The sequence below is a fragment of the Plectropomus leopardus genome, chromosome 14 (genome assembly GCF_026936395.1).
Source record: "Plectropomus leopardus strain MGB_pleo_1.0 chromosome 14, ASM2693639v1, whole genome shotgun sequence".
Taxonomy (NCBI): Eukaryota; Metazoa; Chordata; class Actinopteri; order Perciformes; family Serranidae; genus Plectropomus; species Plectropomus leopardus.
Window position 1 is genome coordinate 21,605,008 of NC_142189.1, and position 23,495 is coordinate 21,628,502.

At 41.0% G+C, this 23,495-nt stretch overlaps 1 protein-coding gene across 2 annotated transcripts in view; it reads left to right on the plus strand.

The window, feature by feature from the left end:
• akt1 (AKT serine/threonine kinase 1) overlaps positions 1 to 20,285 on the plus strand; it is a 37,553-nt gene extending 17,268 nt beyond the window's left edge. For both annotated transcript variants that reach the window (XM_042500282.2, XM_042500281.2), the window contains exons 3-14: positions 4,032 to 4,160; positions 6,537 to 6,648; positions 6,954 to 7,080; positions 9,438 to 9,569; positions 9,703 to 9,768; positions 10,325 to 10,393; positions 10,532 to 10,657; positions 12,599 to 12,727; positions 15,814 to 16,028; positions 16,940 to 17,027; positions 17,264 to 17,366; positions 18,374 to 20,285. In XM_042500282.2, the coding sequence (XP_042356216.1) occupies positions 4,032 to 4,160; positions 6,537 to 6,648; positions 6,954 to 7,080; positions 9,438 to 9,569; positions 9,703 to 9,768; positions 10,325 to 10,393; positions 10,532 to 10,657; positions 12,599 to 12,727; positions 15,814 to 16,028; positions 16,940 to 17,027; positions 17,264 to 17,366; positions 18,374 to 18,453 (1,376 nt within the window). In that variant the 3' untranslated portion in view covers positions 18,454 to 20,285. The remainder of the gene's footprint in view (positions 1 to 4,031; positions 4,161 to 6,536; positions 6,649 to 6,953; positions 7,081 to 9,437; positions 9,570 to 9,702; positions 9,769 to 10,324; positions 10,394 to 10,531; positions 10,658 to 12,598; positions 12,728 to 15,813; positions 16,029 to 16,939; positions 17,028 to 17,263; positions 17,367 to 18,373) is intronic.
• Positions 20,286 to 23,495: the final 3,210 nt, after the last annotated feature.

A 23,495-nucleotide genomic window follows, 5' to 3' on the forward strand; every position in this document is an offset into this window, starting at 1 on the left:
CAGCTCATATTTGTATGGCTACATGTACTCTTAAATGGCACCTTTTCTGTGCTTTGATTTTATGCTGAAGTAAAGAAGTATTCTGAGGGCTTGTGATGAATAACACGATTCACGTGGATTCTCTGGAGGCCAGTGTGCACGTGTAGGTGACTGATGTGGAAGTTGATTGGTGAGGCTCGTAGTTTAAAATCAGACAAACGACTCATCACAGTAATTGTGTTACATTGAAACAGGCACGAGGGAAATCCACCAAACGGATTCCTGCCGATGTGTGTTTTAATTAGGACAGCACCTCCAGTGCAAGCAGCTTTGTTGGGAGGTGGAGAGAGTGGCAATCTGACGGCTGACAAAGACTTCAGTTAGCTAATTTCTCAATGAGCTGTGTTTGGTGTGAAAACACTTACTCTGCAGAAACCAGATGAAAAATCTCCTCCTGTGCTGTGATGAAAAATGTAATAACGTATTGGACATCTGCTCGTCGACTGAAGAGTAAAGTATGTTGTGCTCTGGGGCAGATGTTCCCTCTACAGTGGTGGCTGGTGCCACCACCTTGCCAGTTGCAGTAATTCAGGTGCTTTTACTCTTGTTTGTTTGCTCTGGTATGGGTGGCTTGATGTACAGACAGCCGCTTTACAAGGCATGAAGCTTCATTCAAAATGTTGAGTTTTTGTTTTCTTTCAGATTTTTTTTGCATGGCTTTTTATTCTGTTTAAACTGGCTATTTATGCACAGTTGCAGAAAAGGATATGCTATTTTAATATTATAAGTATTATGCTCTTTTTAGAATTAGCCCAGATTCCAGCGGTGGCAGCGCAGGATTATGTGATTGACCTGTGGGATCCAAACATTTCCGATAACTCCAGAGTATTGTCCAAGACCAAAAAAAGATGTAATCATTTCCATAATTAGCTAAATGTTTTTATCTGACAGAGTGTAACTGCTTCATTCCATATTTGTTGGTGTTCAGCTTTTCAAAAATATTATCCCTGCAGTCCCTGTTTGCTTTCCTGCTTGCCGCACAAAAAGGAGGCATGCATTTGTATTAACTGGGTGATCTAGCAGCAATCTATCAGCACCTTAAATTATCAAAATATCATTTTCTTATGTGAACTCCGGACCAAGTGCGAAGAATCAAGTTTGGAGATTTAAGGAGTTTCCCTTTCACACGTCAGAAGTATTCTCACCCACTGGACATATTTTTCTTTTGGTTTATGTGAGGGGTGGTGCCTGGGTAGAGCGTGCAGGATGCAGGACATGACGCCAATTACACCGTGGTCATGTAGCCAGTTTGTAATTTGGTATTAAGTAAGTAAGTCCTAGTATTCGGAAGACTCAAAGCGCTTTTCCACTATATGTCATATTCACACACACATTCACACACATTGTTGGCCGAGGCTACCGTACAAGGTGCCACCTGCCACTCAGTAACCCTTCTCACACACTTGCACAACAATTGACCAGCCATCAGGAGCTATTTTGGGTTCAGTATCTTGCTCAAGGATGCTTGCATCGAATTACCAGTCTTTCACAGCACAGTGTCACTTGCCCCTCCTGAAATTTGTTAGTTTCAGATCCAGCCTTTACCGTCAGAAGTTTCCAAATTTCATCATCTCTTCAGACATTTTCATTATCGTCTTTCGTGTAAATGACCCTTCTTCTTTATCCTTGGATGTTTTTTTTTCTTCCAGTTCTGCGTGAGCCACATGATAGAAGCATCATCACCACATCCTCTCTCTTGCTATGAATTCTCTGGACAATGACACGCTCAGTCGGATATTACACAAACTCTGAAAGAAGCAGACAGGATAAAGTCTGTTTAATGTCTGATCCAACTTATTCTGACATTTGCGTTCTCACATACAGCTCCTCCTGTAATGTCTTGATAATTTCAGGTTTATAGTGCATGTGTGAAAGGGGCTATACATTTGAAGCTTTAACATCTAAATAGAAGATTTGAATGTTAAAAAATGACATTCGGTACAACCCTGTAAAGCTTCACCCTGCTGTATGTTGTCAACTAGAATGTGCTTTTCTAAAGTGTCCTGTTCCTTTCCTCCTAACCTTCAATGTTGACAGAGAAAAGCCATATGGAAAACGTCCTATTAGACTTTGCTCCTCATGTTATCACATTCTCAAATGTAGAAAAGAAGTGGGGAGAGGAAGTTCATAATTTTGAGGTGTCAGAAGTGACAAATCTGGAAACGTGACATTCAGCCAGTGTTGTAAATTCTTGTCTTCTCCTTAAATATTTTATAAGAAGGTACATTATACAGAGGAGTCATGACGAGCTGCTGTTTGGTCTGCAATGTCTCATACATGATATGTTATCAGTTTCATATGTGTGTTTAAAGGAGAGTAACAGAAGCTCATATTGACAGATCTCCTACCTCTCCCTTACAGACACACACACCCTCTCTCCCTCTCTCACACACACCACACTTCTGTGTTGGAGGAAATGGGGCAATTAAGGACAGCTTGCTACAGCTCTGCATGGGGTTAATATGCGGCTCCGTAATTAAAAATAAATTACACTTTTCCTGTATAAATATTCAAGTCCCTCTCCACTGTGTGCTGCTGCCTTGTTATGGTATGTAAGCTATTTTTTTCCCCGTCTGCACAACATCTGGCACGACATTTCCTGAAGCATCACCGGAATAAATTGAGTTTTGTCTGCCTACGAGAGATTCATTTGTGTGATGCTGGTGTGTCTAAGTGAATGGGATGCACACGCATGGCTTGAGGTTATGGGTGTTGTCCAGAAAATTGGAATTGTGGAAAGTTTTATTTGAAAATCGAATTGAGGCTTTGGCAAACATGATGCTGGTGTTAGAAAGTGATTGATGGGAAAGAGACAGAAGAGTGGTTGTGGTTCATAAAATAGTGAACTAAAATATAGATGCCAAAAGCTGTAAATGTAAAAGGGAACTCACGCTACTGAGTTAGCTGCACAAAATTTGATAAATTTCCTCAATTAATGTAGTTTGACAATGAGTAAGAGTTGGTTGAGGCTGAAAACTACAAGTTTGAAAAAAAAAAATCAATTAAAAAAATAAATTAAAATCTGAGAATTTGAAGTTCTTTATCCAAAGAACACCATCTTCTTGAAGCCACGACCACAATGAAAAAAAAATTAACTTTATTGTGTAATCTTTGGCATTTTAATAAGTGTATGTGACCTTTCATGTATTTGTTTTAAAATGTCACATATATCAAATCATCATTTAAAAAAAAAAAGCAGATTGAGGCTACATTAGCTGCAACTACTAAAACGTACCCAAATCTCCAACTGATGGCCTTGAAGGTCAAGTGGAATTGTGAATAATGTGCGTGCTGGGTTTTACCCATCTCTGTTTCTGCTGCATTTATTTTTGTACTTTTTATTTTAAAGTCTGGATCATTTTTCTTAATTTCGTTACACAGTACAATGGTTATTTTTTTGTTTTCATTAGAACTGTTGCATTCTGTCCCATTTTATTAGCTAGCACTCTGATCCGATACTAAAAGGTGGTGCTCGTAACGCTGCAGTCTGTTGATTGGTCAAGAGAGAATCATCACACTGGTTTTACAATGCACAAACACAGTGGGAGGATGGGACAGTTTTTGGATAGTTTGAATGTTCCCTGAGTCTACGTTGCCAGTGACTGCTGGAAAGGGGACAGACGGGACAGGGGGAAAGGGTCCTGACTCCTACTAAAACCACCATTTGTCCTGCAGCTGACCTACAGTAAGAGAAAGACGGTGACAAGGTGGTCATTTTAGGGAGCACTGGTGAACAGCATAGTAATTAGATTGCAGGAAATGAGTTGCACCTCTGGGAATTAAAACCAAGAGAGAAAGGACTGTTTTGTCATTAATCATGAAACCACAATGTAAACAAAACGGTTGTGCATGGCTCAGCATTTTGAGAATGTTTCATTTAAGGTTTGTCCGTGAGCAGAAACCCTCTGAAACTCCCTATGACACTTTCGCATGTTGTTTTTATCTCGTCTCCTGTAACTCAGCGACCCTTTTCAATCTCTTTCTCATATCAGGAGAATACATCAAGACCTGGAGGCCGAGGTATTTTCTCCTGAAGAGTGATGGTACATTCATTGGCTACAAAGAGCGACCGCAAGATGTTGACCAGCTGGAAACCCCCTTAAATAACTTCTCTGTCGCACGTGAGTATCTGCTTCAGAGAAACCACTGCATTTTTTCCCCTCTGTTTCTTGGCAGCTTGTTTTACCCCTTTTTTTGTTTGCTGCTTTTCTTGTTTTACTTGCGTTGTTGTAACAAATGTGTTCAAATAGATGATTTTTACATATCTTCCCTGTCCACCCTGAATAGTAATCATTAACAGGAAGAAACTGTTTATAACAGCTTGTCGAGGTGTATATGAGGTAAAAGAATGAAAGTAAATCCTGTCTGATATTCTAACAAAATATCCCTTAATTACTGTAAGTCATTTTAAATGATTATGAATAGAGACATTACCAAATTGGCTGTAGTATCTCCTCAACAGCTTCACTGCAAGTTTCCTTCAATAGGGGCACCGCTCCAGGGCAAAGCAAAGCTCTGTCAACGTGCACACAAGATGTCTGGCTCCTGACATTAATACATCGGATGCCGTTCTTCTTCTCTGTGTGTGTCTCCCCCAAACTCCTGCTTTTTATGCTGTGACAGAAAAGCACAACAACAAAATGCCCAAAGCAGCCCAGCCCACTCTATCTTCACATCAGAGAAAAGTTGCTGCGATAAGCTGTGCAGATGACTGAACACAGCAATTAGACAGCATACTGTTTGTTTAACAAAATGTTTCCTCTCCGACACTCTTGAGTTATCGTGGCTATTAGCCGCCTGATTTCAAGTATTTATCTGGGCGCCGCTCTGAGGCTCCGTCTCCATCAGCGGTGGCTTTGCTTTTTGTCACCACTGCGACCCCACCGCAGAGGACACATGGTGCGCTGCTGCTGACGGGGCTGCTGCAGCTGGATTACATATTCAGCCTGATGGAGCCATGTTGGATCTCAGTGGTGGTCCACTCCCCTGTCCTCCATCTATCAGGCAGAGGCCATTTTGTGTCACGTTCTGACATATTTGCTGACATGTTTCATTTGGGAACAGATGTTAATGTGAGGGAGGTGCAGATGGAAATCTCTGCTTTTTCAAATTCAGTTATTAGACTGTTGTGAGTAATTGTTTTGCAAACTGCTTACAAGACAACTATTTGCTGCGAAAGTGTGAGAATGGAGTTCAACAGAGGGAAAGGATGTGATGATTTGCTTTTTAGTAAGTCTTTGATAAGAATAAGTAAAACTTGTACACGCCAAACATTTTCTAATTATCAGAAACTACAACAGTCCCTCCTGGATTATCAGGCTTTTTGGGGGGATTGTCAACCTAAAATGCTACGATGCATGCTGCGTTGCTTTTAGACTTTTTTTTTTGCAATAACATGGCGCAAGCATGTTAAAATTGCAAAAATAGTATATTTTTTCTTCTTTTTGTATAATTAATTATTTAACAAAGGTAACTGGGTCCAATTAGAATAAAACCACACTGCTCTCTGTGTTATAAGAGACTTACCAAAAAGGCTGAAAAAGTTGAAATATTTTATTCAAGACTTTTACATTTTCAACTATTTTCTTTATCACAGAAGCGTGCTAGGACACAACTGGTCACGAAAAGAGCCAAGCACAGCTTTGTAAAATAAAGTAAATAAAGTAAACCACTTTGTAAAATATATTACACAGCCTCTACCATGGTGATCTGTTTGGCCTGTGCATTTTAGTGATTCTCCGGTTGTGTTTTGCAGTAGGAAAGTGTTTGTCAGTCACTGACTTTAACTTGTATTCTGACACAACGTAGCGCGCTTGGCAAAAAAGTCTACCCTGCGTTTGTGTAGAACATTAGGAATTTGCCTGGCACGTCTCTACCATTTTTTTTGTAGATGTAAATGTGAGATGTTCGGAAGCAGAAACAAGGATGTGAATTTGGTGACTCACGGGCAACTGATTGGGCAAATTTGAGGAAAAATTTGAGTGATTTGGCAAAATTGCAAAATAGCACAGAATTTCACAAGGATTGGTTGACTTTGCCTTAACTGTAGTGATCACTACATTGCAGCATCCTGGAGGGCTGTTATATCTGATTTTTTAGGGATACTTTTCTGTCTTTATTTAAAAGTGATAGTTGTTGAAATAGGCAAAGTGGAGAAAGAGAGTAGGGGAATAACATGGTTTAATGGCCTGACCAGCCGGGAATCAAACCGGGGACTTGCTACTCAAGGCATGTGTGCCGATGTGGTATTAGCTCTAACCACTCTGCTATCGGGTTGCCTGCAAATAAAAGTTTTTAGGTGGCTGACAAGTTAAGGATCGGAGCTGTTTTCCTCCACCAAAGTGCACCTGTTCTTTTCCAAATTGGCCGACAGTGTCTGTTAGGGTGGCGATAAAGATAAATGGCTATAACTGTGGGTCTGTCTCTCCCCTCTGCTCCCCGACACGCCGGCCCTTCTCGGCGGCTCCCTCCCTCCCTTCCTCCCTGGCTGTGGTCAGAGTGCCAGCTGATGAAGACGGAACGGCCCAAGCCCAACACATTTATCATCCGCTGCCTGCAGTGGACCACTGTCATCGAGCGCACCTTCCACGTGGAGACCCCCGAGGAGAGGCAAGCGAGAAGCACACACCTCTCTGCTCATAGAGCAGTAAAACACAAATCATTTGCATATAGAGAATTTTGCCCCTGTTGCTAGAAAGCTGCTTAACAACTGTTTTTCTAACATGTAGAAGCACACACAAACATACACATTTAATCATTTTTATGCACTTGAACAAGGTCCACTGGCTATTGGCAGAACTCACACTTGAAATTGCCTTCCTGTTGATAAGAAGACAATTACATGATTGGGCTGCTGGGCTTGCATGTCTGTAAATGGGCTGATGTAATCTTTCTGCTGCCTGTGCCTCCCTCAGGGAAGAATGGACTAAAGCCATCCAAGCAGTGGCTGAAGGCCTGCAGAAACAAGAGGAGGAGATGATGGACTCTTCTCCTGACCCCATGGACATGGAGGTGTACCTGACCAAACCCAGACAGAAAGTGGTACGGCCCATTTTACACTCTGCTGTGTATCTTCTTCTCTCAGCTGTCCTTTCATTGACACACAACCATAGGCCAGAGGTGGGCGACCTGCAGCCCAGGAGCCACATGCAGTTCTTAAACCTCTCTTCAGTGGCTCCTTGTGGCTTTGACAAGAAAAAAAGAAGATATATTTTTACATTTTACAACTTTCACTTTTTATTGTTTTAGGCCTACAATAATACCTCCTATACACCAAATAAGAATTGTTATAACATTTGTTAACTAACATTTGAATCATACATCTACAACCTGGCGTCCTTTTCTCTAAATTTTGCCAATCCTCAATAGAGGTGGCTTGTCTTGAGTCTCCCTAGCGAGGCTGGATTCCGAAGACAAAAACGGAAATAGTCGGAGTAAAATTGAGAATTTATTATTGCAGCGACTCATTTGTTTGCTTTCCCTGCCAATGCTTAAAAGTTTGAGTTCACTATAATCTTAAATAGTTACTTGCAGAGGAGCCGCCTCATCGTAAAGCATAAATGTATGCTCATTAAGACCTATTAGTAGTTAGCTGAAAGGCTAAATTAGATTAAATAGGCTGTTTCCTGTATTAAAAGGCTCAATTATGTTTTGTGGCTTCAGATAGATTTTTTTGCCCAAAAATGGCTCTTTTGGAAGGAAGGGTTGCCGACCCCTGCCATAGACTATTAAGTCAACCACCTTTATTTCTTCCCACCCTGAGTAAATCCTGGCCTGCATATGCAGTTATAACAGAATCGGACTTCACCTCCATTATTTTTAAGATGGACAAATGAAATCTTTGATACTTCATCCTGGTTTTTCTAACCGTGTTGTTTCATGCAGGATATATAAATGTGAACAACCCGGCCAGTGAAAAATATGACGTCATTGCCAAAGTTTAAATAGAAATTACAAAACAATATTTAGGCTACCAGTCACAAAAGTGAACAGAAGTGGTTGTCATATTGAGAATGGATCACACACACTCCTGTCCACTCATATTTATCCACGTCAGTGGTTCTCAAACTGTGGGGTGGGCCTCCCTGGGTGAACTTTTTTTGGCCTGACTGTTTGAGAACCACTGAGCTACATGAATCCTAATTAGTATGATTGAATTAAAAATAATTGTTAAATGTATCCAAGATAGGCAAAACATGTTGTCATGAATAACTGAATGGTGCTTTGCTATAAATGTTGCTGCCGACAGCATTATGTGGGACAGCATTATGTCCTGTCTTTGTAAAGGATTGTCCACAGTATCCCGTGTTAAAGGAGATGAGAAACATTAAAGTACCTTTCCTTAGCATTTAGACAATTTGACCAGCTCTTCTTCTTATTATTATTGTTATTATAGTAACAACAACAACAACAACAACAACAACAACAATAATAAAAACTTTAAAGTTACAAAGTACTTCACAAGGTTGAACAAGGATTTATAATATTTCAGGGCTTAAGCAAATAAAATCAGCTAATTTAAGTAATATAAAAAGTAAATGGAATAAAGGAAAAAAGAACAATAAAAAAACAACAACAATAAAACAGATGAGTGATGTCGGCAGTTAACGGGCTTGGAGACTGCACTGAGGGAAATAAAATCAAACACAAAAATAAAAGATAAAAGAATAGAATACCCAATGATAATAAAAGATTAAAACAATAATAATAATCCAATAAAACATGTTGAAAATAAAAGTTTGCTAAATCTTTTTTTAAAAAAAGATAGGTTTAAGAAGTGATTTAAAAGATGTCACTGATTCTGCTTCAGACCCTTAAGCAGGAAGATCCAGAGCTGAGGGGCCTTGACCGCAACTGCCTGGTCACCTTAAGTTCCACTTAAATACTTCAGGGTCATTTCACTCGATTCAGAACCTTCCTAAGTGGAAAAAAAGGATACTGAACACCAGCCCGTCTTCCAAGTTGACCATTACTTTGCTCTTAGATCCAGCTTTGCCTTATTTGCACTTACACCACTTTAGCCCACCATCTTCGCCTCTCCCCAGCTACTTTCTACTTTCCTAACATCAGCCGTGGGTGGCTTAGCACCAGATAGTATGTCCACCAGGTTTCACAACCCCCACGTGTCATGACATAAAGGTCCAAGGCCGCCGGATTGGATGTCCCCCACACAACCATTTTCAACATTCTCCTTAGCGCCGGGGTCAGAGGTTAACTGAGACACAACCACATATAGGCCAAACCATTAGAGGAGTGGAAATTGCATGGCCGTTGAAATGGTGCTCTAAATGCTTCTGTGTTGTTGTCAGTGGGATTGTGTGCCCCGGGTAGTTAGAGCATGAGTTTGTTAATGCTTCTGTTTGTAACCAGACGCCACTTTCTCTCCTCTTGCTCTCCAGACTATGCACGACTTTGAATACCTCAAACTCCTGGGAAAAGGCACTTTTGGCAAAGTTATCCTGGTAAAGGAGAAGGCCACAGGACGCTACTATGCCATGAAGATCCTAAAGAAGGAGGTGATCGTAGCAAAAGTGAGTGGATGCCAATGAGCAAGAAAAGGGGAGGAGAGATGCTGGCAAGGAGGGCAGCGGAGCAATGACTGATACCTAAATGGTTAGCCATTGTAAGAGTTACACAAACACTCTTTGTGGCTTTTTTTTTCAGGATGAAGTGGCACACACACTCACAGAGAACAGAGTCCTCCAGAATTCAAAGCATCCGTTCTTGACAGTAAGGAGCCCCTCCATATACCTAAACCAAACCTTATTTTAACTCGCAGAGATCCTCTGGAGCCTTTTCAATACAACCCAGCAGCATCCATTCAGAAAAAAAAGGCGCAGCTATACCAGGAATGTTTTGAAGAGCTGGTCTCACAAAGGCTGCAGTCGAGCTGGGCCTTTTATAGCAACGCTGGACGTTCCCTTTTTTATCAGTTAACTCTTTCTCTGTAAGTCTGAGGTGGGTTGTTTTGAAAAGCTCCTCCAAAATGTTCGGCCTAAGTGGTGGGTGGAGGCAACACATAATGTGATGTGCTCAGTGTAATGAATGGGACCAATGTTTGCCACACAGCAGTTGTTGAAAAGACTCACTGGATACATGATGCCTTTTTTAAAAAAAAACCTCTTTCATCAGACTTTTATGTTTAAAAATATAACTGAAGGGTCAAAGGTGCAATTTGCATTGAGATGTTTTATGTTACAATCAGCTGTTTAAATACCAGCTTCCTCTTGAATTAGCTGAAAACATCCCCCAGTTCTGCTTTGAGCATGTTGTTCTCTGTCTGCAGGGACTGAAATACTCTTTCCAGACACATGACCGCTTGTGCTTTGTTATGGAGTATGCAAACGGTGGTGAGGTAAACCATTTTAACACTAAATCTGCACCTGCATCTGAATCCAAATATGTTTGAAGAAAGTTCCTGTTTTCCCTGAACTAAACAACTCTTCATCTGTCCTCTGCCTTCTCACTGTCAATCTCTGCTGTTTCCCCTCAGCTTTTCTTCCATCTGTCAAGAGACCGTGTATTCTCAGAGGAGCGGGCACGGTTCTACGGTGCAGAGATAGTGTCAGCGCTGGACTACCTGCATGCTGAAAGGAACGTGGTCTATCGTGATCTAAAGGTAGGTTTGGAGACACATCCTCGCTGTCTCTCATCCTTGCTGTCGGCCTCTCTTCTGTCTTTCTCCTTTTCCCCCCTTCCCTTCCTTTCTCCCCTGGCAGGATATAAATAGGGTTTGCCTCCATCCAGAGCAGTGGCAGTGGCCAGGCCTTATTGATCTGCCTCCCCCAGATCGGTCTCCAGACCTCACTGCAGCTGGAGGGAGGCTCGGTCCGTAAGCTTACTGCAGCTAGACAGAAATAAACCAACAGTCCCTCTTTGAACACATCGCCACCGTCTCCCGTTATAGCATGCACACAGCGCTCTCAGTGGGTGATTTTTGGGCACTGGGTGCTTGATTGACATGATTCTGTATTGTGGCACAACAGCACTATTACTTAAGAAAGAGAAAATGTCTATCATCATAAATAATAAAGACACAGCGATGACTTAGCAGCTTCTTTTTTAAAACAAAACTCTCTAAAGATGTGAGCAGAGATGGATGCTACAGACTTATTGGACATGTTTGGGTGTCAGGAGGGCTGTGGGGGTTATCGGTGTTGCAGTGGGCATATGTAGCCCTACTACTTCCAGCTGATAAAACTATAGCAGCCAGGTCAGCACAGCACTCCCTCCCTCCCTCCCTTCTTCCCTCCTTCCCTCCCTCTCTCCCTTGGGTTTATGAGGCAGGCTCCCAGCCTGCTAGGGTTCTCCTGAAAATGCCAGGGTAGCAGGATTGGAGGATGTGCTGACTCTGGCCAGGCGCTGCTGGCCACGTGTGAGCTACAGCTGCCAGGTGACTTTAACTGAGGGAGAGAGAGACAGAAAGGGAGGGAGGACACACTGATATTAAAAGGCCCGGCAGCCTCAATTCATGACACTGCATGATGCACATCCTTAAGGTCAATTTGCATGTAACCACTGCATATGCTTCCACCTGCCTGTGTTTAGCGGAATTTTCAACTTCTGCAAAAAAAGTTTGTCTGTGGTGAAAGAGTTAGCATGTTGAAAAAAAATATGTGATAAATACTGAAAGAACCAGTTCTTTCATATCGGCCTTTTTCATCGTTTATTCGTGACATTCATAGTTACATGCCTCCTCTCCACTAGAAAAAACACAATTTAAAGACTCATACAGAAGAAATCCCTCTAAATCATCTGTTATGACCCACTAGAAGTGTGTGGTGGTATTTTTTTTCTGCAGAGACTAGGCCCTATGCCTGAATTTTCTTATTTTCTGTGTTCGGGATGTTTATGGGCACGTACCCCCACAGCACTCAGGTGAGATCAGAGCTTTTTAAAAAGGTAGTGACCAGATGCCAGACCGTATGCAGCAGACATCCAAGTGACATGGTGCCAAAGAATGCAAATATAGTGAGGCAAAACGCCATAGAAGAGTGAATCTGGGGTTGGCTTTTATTTGCACTTTCACTGGCGAATGTGTTTACAAATAGTTACTAACAGTTCTGTAGAGTAAACCTTTAAAAATCAAAATTAAGTAAGCTGGTTTATTTAAAGATATTATGTGCTGCTGCGTAACCATAGCAGCACATAAAAATACCACAGTGGATTAGGCAACCAATTCATTCATTCATTTAAAAAAAGATTAAAACCACAAAGGAAAACAGTAAGCATTAGAGCCGGGTTAAAAGAATCGATTCATTTGAATGAATGACCTGATATTGATTCATAAGATCTGAGATCGATCTTTTAAAATACGCCTTTAACCACGGATTAACCCTGTCAATCTCGCCTGTATTAAATGAGCCCCGCAGCTAAAAGACCATGCTCTTGATAAAGTCTGATGTAGCTTATTGTTTCATCTGTACTTTTTAAATGTTTTTTAACAATTACCCAAACAATCATCATGATCTATTCTCTGTATTTTTTGTACATTTCTGAACTCATATTCCCATCACCTTCCAGAATTATTATATCTGTCTTACTTCTGTTCCTTCCTCAGCTGGAAAACCTTATGCTGGACAAAGACGGACACATAAAGATCACAGATTTTGGCCTGTGTAAGGAGGGGATCAAAGACGGGGCCACCATGAAAACTTTCTGTGGGACGCCAGAGTACCTAGCACCTGAGGTAACCACTACAGTGATTCAGTCTGCCCTCTTGCAACACGATCAGTTTTATGTAGGCACATGCAGATAGATCAAATTAAAGGAAAAACAAACATGATGTAATCGGTCAGGTCACTTCAGAGCTGCCAGAACACCTTTAAAGTTTCTGAAACTGTGATGTGGGATGAACAGTATTTTTTAATGATAGTGGAGGACTTTGAATTGTTTGAGATAAAACCATCCAGTGACCCTGTTTGCCCCTGAAGGAAGCATGTGCATTTGATATATTTATTTGCCTTCAGTGTTTTTTTTTATTGTGAGCTCATTACATTCATGGCTGTAGTGTGACTTCATTTACAAAAATAAAATTTGATCATTTTGAGTAGATAAAGAATAGCACGATATGTAGGCCAAAAATGAATGTTAGTCCTGTCATACACAACATGAGAGGATACCAAACAGAAATGTGTGGTGTGTTGTTGAATATCAGTGGATGAGAAGCATGTGGAAGGAAGGGCAGCTGTCCCAAAATGCCTGTCTAATCTCCAGCTGAAGTCTCTAAGTTAATGAGTGTGAGTGTGCCCAGGGCAGGGCAGCCTGCTCTCATATTTGCTGTATGGGGAGGGGTGTGGCTACTCCCTGTTGCGTGCAGGTATGACAAGTGTTGGAGTGGGCTGTGTAACCTGATCTTGCATTGTGAGCGTTGGCGTTTTGTGTGTGTGTGAGTAAGTACATGAGTGTTTGCTCTAGCCCCCTTGCCTGTTGCCGTAAAAATGTTTTCCGGGAGAAGGGTGTCCGTGTTGACACAGTTGTCGTATCGTTGTTTTTAGCCTCCATTTGGAATTTTCTGGTTGTGGGTGGAGGAGGGGGGATTGGCTGGCAGCATCTCAGGAAACGTGAGCTTCCGCCCCTGGAAAAAAAAAAAAAAAAGAAAAGAAAAGACCACATTGGCTACAGCTGTTGTGGCACCAGAGGAGCCACGCTACCCTGGATGCCTCGACTGACCTGGGCACAGCTATCCCACAATGCTTCAGGCTAGGTTGCCTTACAGGAACACATATCTGTTAGTTTCATCAGTCAGACCAAATCTGCCTCTAACTGTCGAGACAAAGGGCTAGGATAGTGTCTGAATATTTACCCCGTCACACCTGGAAAAGCATACAAAAATGTTTATTTTCTATACTTCTATAAACCTTTTTATAGAGCCCAAACACCTGTCCGTCCTAAACTCCATCTAGTCCACTTCACTCCTTCACTGAGCAGCACAATGTATGACAGCTCCAGCCTCGGCAGCGGAGAGCAGGGAGACATCAGGGGGCGTTGCCATGGCAACAGGGTCGCTGGCGAGTGTCTCTATGGAGTGCGGGCCAGGCAGTGTTACAGGTTGTTCTGCAGTAAACAATGACCTTGTTGTGTGTGCTGCACAGGAATGCTGTAACGTCTGGGAATATTCCACCCAGAGCAGAGGGGGGAAGAAAGACCCAATCTGCCTGACCAGTTTGTCTCTGGAGTAAGGTGTGGGACAAAATCACTATGTCACTTTTATTAAGTAGTTACAAGAAGAAAATCATTATTGGCTGAGGGATTCAGCTTTTAGGGAATATCTGGACAGGTTTAATCTCGCCGCTGAAACTGATGTAGATTCACAAGCTTGGAAGATAAATGCGTGTCCGTTCAGAAGTTTTTTTGTGAGCAAAAAAGTGCAGTATACAGAGTGGAGCTCCAGAGCAGCAGCAAGTGTTTGTGCTTCTATCTGCTCTCTCCTCCCTCTGTCTGTGCTCCTTTGGGGCAGTGTAACAGTATTAGTTTGGGGCTGGGGCCCAAGCAGGCAGGCGGGCAGGCAGTCCTGGTTACGTATATGAGGGATGAGCTTGGCTCCTGCTCTCCTGGCAGCTTCACAGCTGTGGCGCTCTTCTACATATATGGGGCAGCTGCGGGCCCAGCTGTCGCACGGTGTGAATCACACGACAGCGGCGCTGGAAATAGAGACGGCCCAGTAATCCTAGCCCCACACCGGCTTCACGTTACTCCCCCTGCCCTCCCAGTCCTCCTCCTTGATGCTCACCACTCACCGCAGCGCCAGGCGGAGTGCCCACAGACACATGGGCTGCTGCGTGCGCGTGCACCCACAAACACACAGTAGTTTTGTTCCTTTTACGGACACATCCGTCCATCTGTTTTCCGGGACCCTCTCTCTCTCGGCCTGTGGACTGTTGTGTCCATATCTAAAACTATTAATTCGCCCACGTCTTTTAACCAAAGTTTCTATTCTTAGGTTTGAGTCGCCCAGCATCACGCTGCTCCAGGTTTAAGAGAACAGACTGTTCTCCTTGTCTTGATTTCACCTTCAACATCCGCCTGGCGAGGTAGAATCCAGTACATGTCCCCAGAGACCTTGGAACAACTCTGCTCAGCAGCACATTAGTCATGCAACAGGTTGCGCTGTTCAGCGAGCACAACACTGGAGGAGTTTGTCTCATTAAGAACTGTCGAGAGAAGTCATCCTATGGAAATAATAAGGCTAAATATTTCCCCCTCTCTGCTTGTGTTCATTGAGCAGTTTGTTTGTAGGACTGGTCTGTGTTTGTTGCCACACATTTGCTTATTTAAGCGACCCACACCTCTGCAGCTTGTTGATCTGTGCGTGTGTGTGTGTGTGTGTGGAAGGCCCTGTGGTGATTAAATATGCAGGGCTCCAGGGGAAACTCTATCCTTGCTCCTAATGTGAGATGTGAGTCAGTGCTGGCTGGAGCTGCCTCAAAAGCCCAGACCAGGGGGGAGAGCAGGTGATTTTGGTGGGGGTGGGGTGATGGGGGGACAGTTGGTTTAGGGTCTGTATGTACAGCCTAAAGAGGTGCTGTCTTCACAGCCCTCTGATGTCCAAACACAATTTGGTTGCTTGAACTCTAAACTATAGCCATAAAACGGTAGCAGCTAAACATTTTTTTTGGCTTGTTAAATAAATACTCTGTGACAAAAGGTAGATGAGATGTATTTTTTACTGTATTATAAGACAGTAATGTTGTCATATGAGAGAATGTAATACCTACACACTATGCTTCCCAACAGCTGCATTAAATAAACTTTTAACCCCTCCTCATCCCCAAGGTGCTAGAAGACAACGACTATGGCCGTGCTGTGGACTGGTGGGGTCTGGGGGTGGTGATGTACGAGATGATGTGCGGCAGACTGCCTTTTTATAACCAGGACCACGAGAAGCTGTTCGAGCTCATTCTCATGGAAGACATCCGCTTTCCTCGGACGCTCGGCCCCGAGGCGCGCTCGCTGCTCTCTGGCCTTCTCAAAAAAGAACCAATGCAGAGGTGAGGAGCCTTTGTGTCTTCCTCATCAGTGAATCTCAAAATGGAAATCATCACATTGTTTATGATGCAAAAACAGATTTCTGATACCAGTGGCTGAATATAACTTTACTTTACTCAATTTCTGTACTTAACTGCAAGTTTGAGGTATTTTCTTTTCATGTCACTTTATATTTTTATACCTCCACTGCATTTTATATTGTCCTTTTTACTTCACTACATTTACCTGAACACTTTAGTTACTTTACAGATGAAGATTGTTGTGTAAAAACATAAGAAGAGTTTAGGAAATATATTTGTTAGAAATTAAATTACCAAACAGTTTATACAAGTACAGTCGCAATTACTTGATTAATCCGTCAGTCGGTTGACATACAATTAATTGCCAACTATTTGGTAAACATTGAAGTCTTTTTCTTGCTTTATTATTTCTGAGTTTCTTTATTTATTTTAGAATTTTGAGTGTTGTGGGTATTTTTTTTTCCTTTTTTAAAATATTTTAAAGTTTTTAATTAAATATTTTTTTAAATCTATATTTTTCTTAAAATATCGAGTTATGTGGACTTTTTCTTTTCCTTATTTTTTAGTTCTATTTTTTTGTGTTTTTTTTAAAATAAAATCTTTAGCTTTTTGGCTGTTTTTATATTCTTTTAAATAATGGATTTTTCTGCATTGGATACTTTTACTTTTAATAGTTAAAATACTTATTACTTATAATGCTTCCTTACTTTTACCAAAGTAAAATGACTCAATGCAGGACTTTTATTTGTATCAGAATACTTCTTCCAATGCTGTGTAATAAATATAGAGAGGAATTGGATGTATCAGAAGTAACAACAAAATTATCAGCTGACCATATTGATTATTTTGTGTCATAACGCAAAATGATTCGTTCTTGCGTCCCTGTCTTTCAGGTTAGGTGGAGGGCCTGACGATGCCAAGGAAATCATGCAGCACAAGTTCTTCGCTGGAATTGAGTGGCAAGACGTTTATGAGAAGAAGGTCAGTTATTCAAATGTTCATGTTGCTTTCTTTCTCCCTCATTTTCTTAAGACTGTCATCACTGAAAGGACACCCAGCTCAGATAAACATCACATCCCCTCAGGGATCAATAAAGTTACGTCAGCTGAAGCACCACCGTCTAGAAAAGATGAAGATTGTCATCAAGAGGACAACTGTTACAAACTGACTGACGCCGCTGATGTGCTGATATGTTTGTCTCCTCTGCTCTCCAACAGCTGGTCCCGCCGTTTAAGCCCCAAGTTACCTCGGAGACGGACACACGATATTTTGACGAGGAGTTCACAGCACAGACCATCACTATTACGCCACCCGGACAAGGTAGCACAAAACTTAACACACTCACACATCCAATATACTTTGCACAACATCGATTATGTGGTAAAACGCAACTTAAAATGATAAGACTGCTCCTTACTGTCGAACATCAGTGTTTGAAGGTAACAGTAAGGCTTATGTGATCTTTAGAAAAGAAGATGGATTGCCACCTATCCTGTATAATAAATTTCCCCTAGAATTACACTTTCAATTCACTCAAGATGAAAGCAGACTTTTTTTTTTGCCAAAGGTTTCTGAATTACTGATCCTTTAAAGAATTGGTTTCTGAATTAGTTTTCATGTGAAAACCCTGAAATGGTTGTCACAGTCTCCTTTCATTTTCAATTTTGTATAAACATGTAAGCTCTTGCAAACAACAGCTTGTATGAATCAACCAGAACAAATTAATTCAGTCAGAAGAGCTATCTTGAGTATTTTCATCTGTACAGAATTTTGAGCTGTGTTTTTGGTGTGAAGACTGAGTCAGTTTTTGGGGAGTTTATCAATGAGAGCAATGAAAGCAGTGTACAAAGTCTCCCCTCTTCTGGAGAGCCAGTGCCATTAAAAGTATCACGCTTCACTGAGTCATTAAATGCATGTGAATTACAGCCAGTGTGTAAATGGGCAGTAGACACCATGTAAGAAAAATAATAAGATAATACATCAACAGTATATAAGATTAATGGGACTGGGTGATATCGACAAAATCAAATGAAGTTATAATTTTTGAATGAATGTTTTGATGTCATGAGGTTAAAAACCTGGTGCTTTTAAAAGATGAAAGAAGTCGTACCTCTTCAAGAACATAATGACAGTTTTTACAAATATGACAAAAAGTTATTTTTTACAAAAGTTACCAACTGTAGCTTTAAAGGGGAGATACACAGATATAAGTGGTGAGGTAAAATCTCTGACAGCACACAAATCGATATTATCCTCTCCCGGTATGTATTGTCATATCGCTCCCAAGTTCTAGACTAAATAAGCAGTTTTTTGCCCTCTATCCACAGATGACAGTATGGAGTCATTCGACAGTGAGCGGAGACCCCACTTCCCCCAGTTCTCCTACTCCGCCAGTGGGACGGCCTAAACGACTCTCGTACATTCCTCTGGTCCCACCATCTCCCCTCACCCCACCCGACTGCACTCTCAAAAGACCGGGGCCACAGCCCCATCCTCCCAGCATTGTCTGCAGATGCCGTTGGTGGATGTAACATTTCCAATGCGCAAGTTGTGTTTTTTCCAGGAAGGAGGAAATTCAAGACAAAACAAAGATAACTGTGGTTGTTCTGTGAGGCCTTTGAAGACTGACCACGGAGAGAAACAGAGTTAACACTACCCTGCATCTCCTTGTTGTTATGTTGTATACTGAGCAGGCATCCATACACCATAATGAACGAGGAAATGTAGTTATGTTATGCACAAATTAGGCCACTGGTGTGAATTTTGTATTGAGAATATACAACTGAATATGAATCAACCATTTCAAATAGATATAGGCGAACTTTGGACCAAAAACATCACGTGAGCAGAGAGTGTGTTGTTTGTTGAGTGGGTGATAAATACATGTTTTTCTCTCTAATAAGACTTCTGAACAATTCAAATACCATTCAGACATCAAGACATTTTTTTGGCTTCAAAAGTGAATGTATCAAATAAAGTCAATCTTTCTGCATACATAACCTGTTTTAACACATGGCTAATTCTCCCGAGACTGAAGTACCAGCTTCTGGAGAGGATTTTTATCACTTTTCTACGATTCCTGATGCAAAACTGACATCAATAGGTCTTTAAAATCATGCTACACCACAATGAGTCTGATGAATCAATTGTGCAATACAGTCTGATTTGAGGAATGGCAGCAAAAAATGCAGAGCGATTAATCATTAAAGGTAAAAGCTAGCCTCCTCTTAACTGTTTGCACCTCAGAGTCACTGAGAGACCCCCAGTTTCCTGTTCAGGATAATAAATAGCTCCCCCCTGAAGTAAGTGCTTATAGTTCCTGATGCCTTCTTATCTTGATGCTGTGCTGCAGACACCACCTGGTTTCCCTCTGATCAGGGTCACTCACTGCTGACCCATCAGAAACTCTTCTCTCCTCTGGGTTTTTCCTCCATGTACAGTACAGTATTGGGTGTTTTCCACCCAGTGCATTCACTGCAGCCTCAATGAGGTCACTTTAACAATACACTTCTTTAGGAATACTTTGCAAACAAACTGGGCTTCAGGGGAAACACACACAAAGAGTCATCTTTGATTTGCTACTTTAGGGGACTTCTGTCCTTTTCATGAGCTTCTGAGTTATTTATATGAGACCAGCATTGACTAAAATGAGTTTAACTGTGCCAATGATATGCACTTTGATGCCCCCAAAATGATTGTATTTGGACTCTTATTTGTACTATGTGGTTGGTAAAGACAAAATTAGCTTCTTTAATATGTAAATTCAAATATTGTGGCTACTCATAAAACAAGAAATGCTTGTTTGAATGATTACACCCCTTTTACAGACAGCTGAGGCTTAACGGAGACTCTTAATTCAAAGTGTACTACGAAGTTTTGAAAAGTGCTTCAGTATTTTTTTTTTTTTTAAAGATTACAGATAATCATTTTTTCAAAAGTGCATACCTTATTGAATGTAATGGTTTTTATGATATTGTTTTCACTTCAATCGTTTGCAAACTTTTTTGTTCAGTTTTTGATTGTTACTTATTCCTATGCACGCTCACCTTTTTTGCTGTCACCTGAAAATAGGGAAATTCATTTTATACTTTTTATTTTTTATTTCAAACTCTTTTTGTACCTGCCCTCCCATATTCCTGAGACTGAGGACACCAGCTTTAGTAAACAAATAATATAAACTTTGTACACTGTTTTTACTTGTTTCTTTCAAATTGATGAAATAAAAGGTCTTAACAAAAAGCTGTGTAGACTGTAGAGTTTTGTGACATCTTGCAGCTCTGCCCTTGAAGACGAACTCAAGAAATAACAAATGAATGTCATCCTTGGCTGAATAAACTGTACTGTGAAATACTGATAACTGTGTCTACACATTCCCACAGTTAATTTACAGGAATTACAATTTTGAGAAGAGTATTTGACTCTAAAAAATACGTTTGCATCTTTTTCATCTTTTTTTACTGCATATGCATGGATGGATTACTGAGCAAGCCTGCTGGGCACAGGCACGGCCTGCGACTCAAAATAACTAAAAAGAGACTCAAACAATCAAAGAGACTCACAATGACTTCAAAGACACACAAACAACAAAAAATTCACATAATGACTTAATAGAGACACAAAATGACCAAAAAGAGACTGAAAATTACTACAAAGACACACAAAACAAACAAAAAATAATTAAAAAAAAACACTACAAAGAGACACAAAATGACCAAAATGATTTAAAATGACTACAAAGAGACACAAATGACCACAACAGATAAGAAATAATTTAAAGGGGACACAAATTTCCAAAAAGATACAAACAGACTACAAAGAGACACACAAAAAAACTGATTCAAAATGGCTACAAAGCCACAAAAAAACTACAAAGAGGAAAAACAACCACAAAGAGACACAAAACCGAAAGAAAAAGATTCCTCAAAGAGACACAAAATGACAACACACACAAAACAAGGAGACACACAGTGACTACACATAAAATGACCACCAAGAGACACAAAACACTCACAAAAAACACAAAAAAAACAACAGAAAAAGGCTAAACAAGTACAAAATCTGTTTGGGTTTTTTTTTTTTACCCATGTGCAGGGGAGGGGATGAGGTCTTTGCATATCTGTGCCCATGTGCACCTATGGATTGTGTTTTCCCAGTGATGTCCTTTTTAGTCTGTTTGTGCCTCATTATGCTCTTCCTTATCTTCATTCCTTTTTTTTTTCTCCCTGATGACTTTATCTTGCATTAAAATTCAGTTTTAGTAAAATTTGCCATATCTGTCTGGATGTTTTTACTATCCAGCATATATGACTTTGAGTTCCTTAAAGCTGCAATTGCTACATCAGTGGGCTGTCCCTTTACTCTCCCTTTACCATCAATAAACAGTGAAAGATTGTAAAGAAGCTCTATTTTGTTTATTTAAACCTCACTGTGATCACACCCTACAGATAAAACACAGCTAAATGTGTGTGACAAATGTTCCAGCACACAGCAGCTCTGACTGCGTCTTGGCCGTGTTCTCTGCCTCTGCAGGACTGCTCAGGTCCACGTCTGGGGCTCTGCAGCTGGTCTGAGACGGGAGGGATGCTCCCCCCGGGCCTCGGGCAGATGGTACAGTCTCTGGAGCAGATGTTGACAGCCAGGGCTCACAGTCTGTCTTTTGGCCAGCTGCAATACACAGCGCCACGCAGTGAGACCGAGGTTTGGCCCAGTGTGGTGCTCACCTGACAACCATCCCTCACCTGAGCCGAGCTGCACTGCCCAAAAACACAGCTCAGAGCTGGGGCTGCGGCTCTGCCACAGGCCTCCCTTGAGTGCTGTGGTGTTGTGCTGCGTGAGGAAAGTGTCACTCACACAGACTGCAAGCCAGACCTTCTCTGTTTTGTACTAGACACAAAAATGCTTCTTCTTATATGTCAAAATGTAGAGTCGGTGGAGGCTGGCACTGATATATACGCAACATAAATGAAACAGTAGCAGCAGTGTTGATTTGGAGGACAGCGATGAAGTGAATTCAGGTACAAGCCACCATCCCAGACTGATATGGCTTTTAGGAGCTGTAGAAATTATAATTTATAAATTGCAGTAAGGCTGACAAATATAAAGACGCCTTGAGACATGAGAGATGAAAAAGCTGCAACTCAAAATCGAGAGGATGTAACCAAAGAGAAAGAAAAATTGCAAGTAGAATTGCAAGTATAAAACAGTACTTGCAATTCTACTTAAGACTTTCTTTTCCTATTTTCGACTTCATTAAAGTCTCAGTGTATGGCACTTTTTTGGAAACTACTTTATAATGTACCACTTCATCTGTTTTGACCTTCAGTAGTTGTGTGAATGCAAGATCAGCTGCACAGAGGCAGGCGTGGACATGCGTTCTCCTTACTGACTGTTCCATGCTCCTACAGCTGCAGAAAAATTATATAAACATAACAAAATGCGTACTTAAAAAAATGAAGGAGACAGTGAAAGCAAGAAGAGCAAATGGGACAAAATAGTCAAGATATTTTTTTTTAAAGAACTGGTACATTAACACTGTCAATTGGATAAAAAAAGTACTCCTAAAGAGCAGCGTTTGTCTTTTTTTTTATCATCTTGGTGGTGATTTTGTGTTCCATTGTCCCAAAGTGCGTTGAGGGATAATTTGTTTGAAAAAAAAAAAAAAAATCACTCAAGGAACCCCGATTTGATTTGGTTATCTGCATATTGTGCTGGCTTTTTCATGAGGAGATTTTTGCCTTTGCAAAAATATTAAAAATACATGGAAACCTATTGTATCCATCACAATAAGATGTTTTTGTTATTGACTTTAGATTACTTTTGACTTTTTGGGCATTTTTCACCTTTTATTGACAGGACAGCTGTAGGAAATGTGGGAGAGACCACAGGTTGGAACTGAACATGCAATGCTTTTACATGTTTTCTTTTTCAATTTGTGAAAGTTTATAGTGTGTAGTGTAGTGTAGTTATGACTGGTCACTGGTTGTTCTTGTCTAGTGTCTTGTAAACCCATACAGGCTGGGCTCCATCCGGGGTAGGAGGACACACAAATAAATAATACAGTCAATCATCCGTTGATGAATATTGTAAATGACAAATTTGCCCATTGATTAAAATAATAAGTAACCCCCAAAAAACAAAAACATTAATGGGGAAAATATGGACAAAATCACAGGAAGAGCAACAAAGGAGGGGTCCCTGTCCCCAGATGGATGGACATGCAATAGATGTTGTGCATACAGAAAAAACAACATAGTAAAATTACATTTTAGAAGGATGACAAATGTATAGATAAATTGTGGAACATGTATGCAGAATATGGCAACTCCAGGTGTAACTACACACCTGCTCTCCACCATGGAAATCTGGAAAGAGGACAGGCTACACAAACACACACACACACACACACACACACACACACACACACACACACACACACACACACACACACAC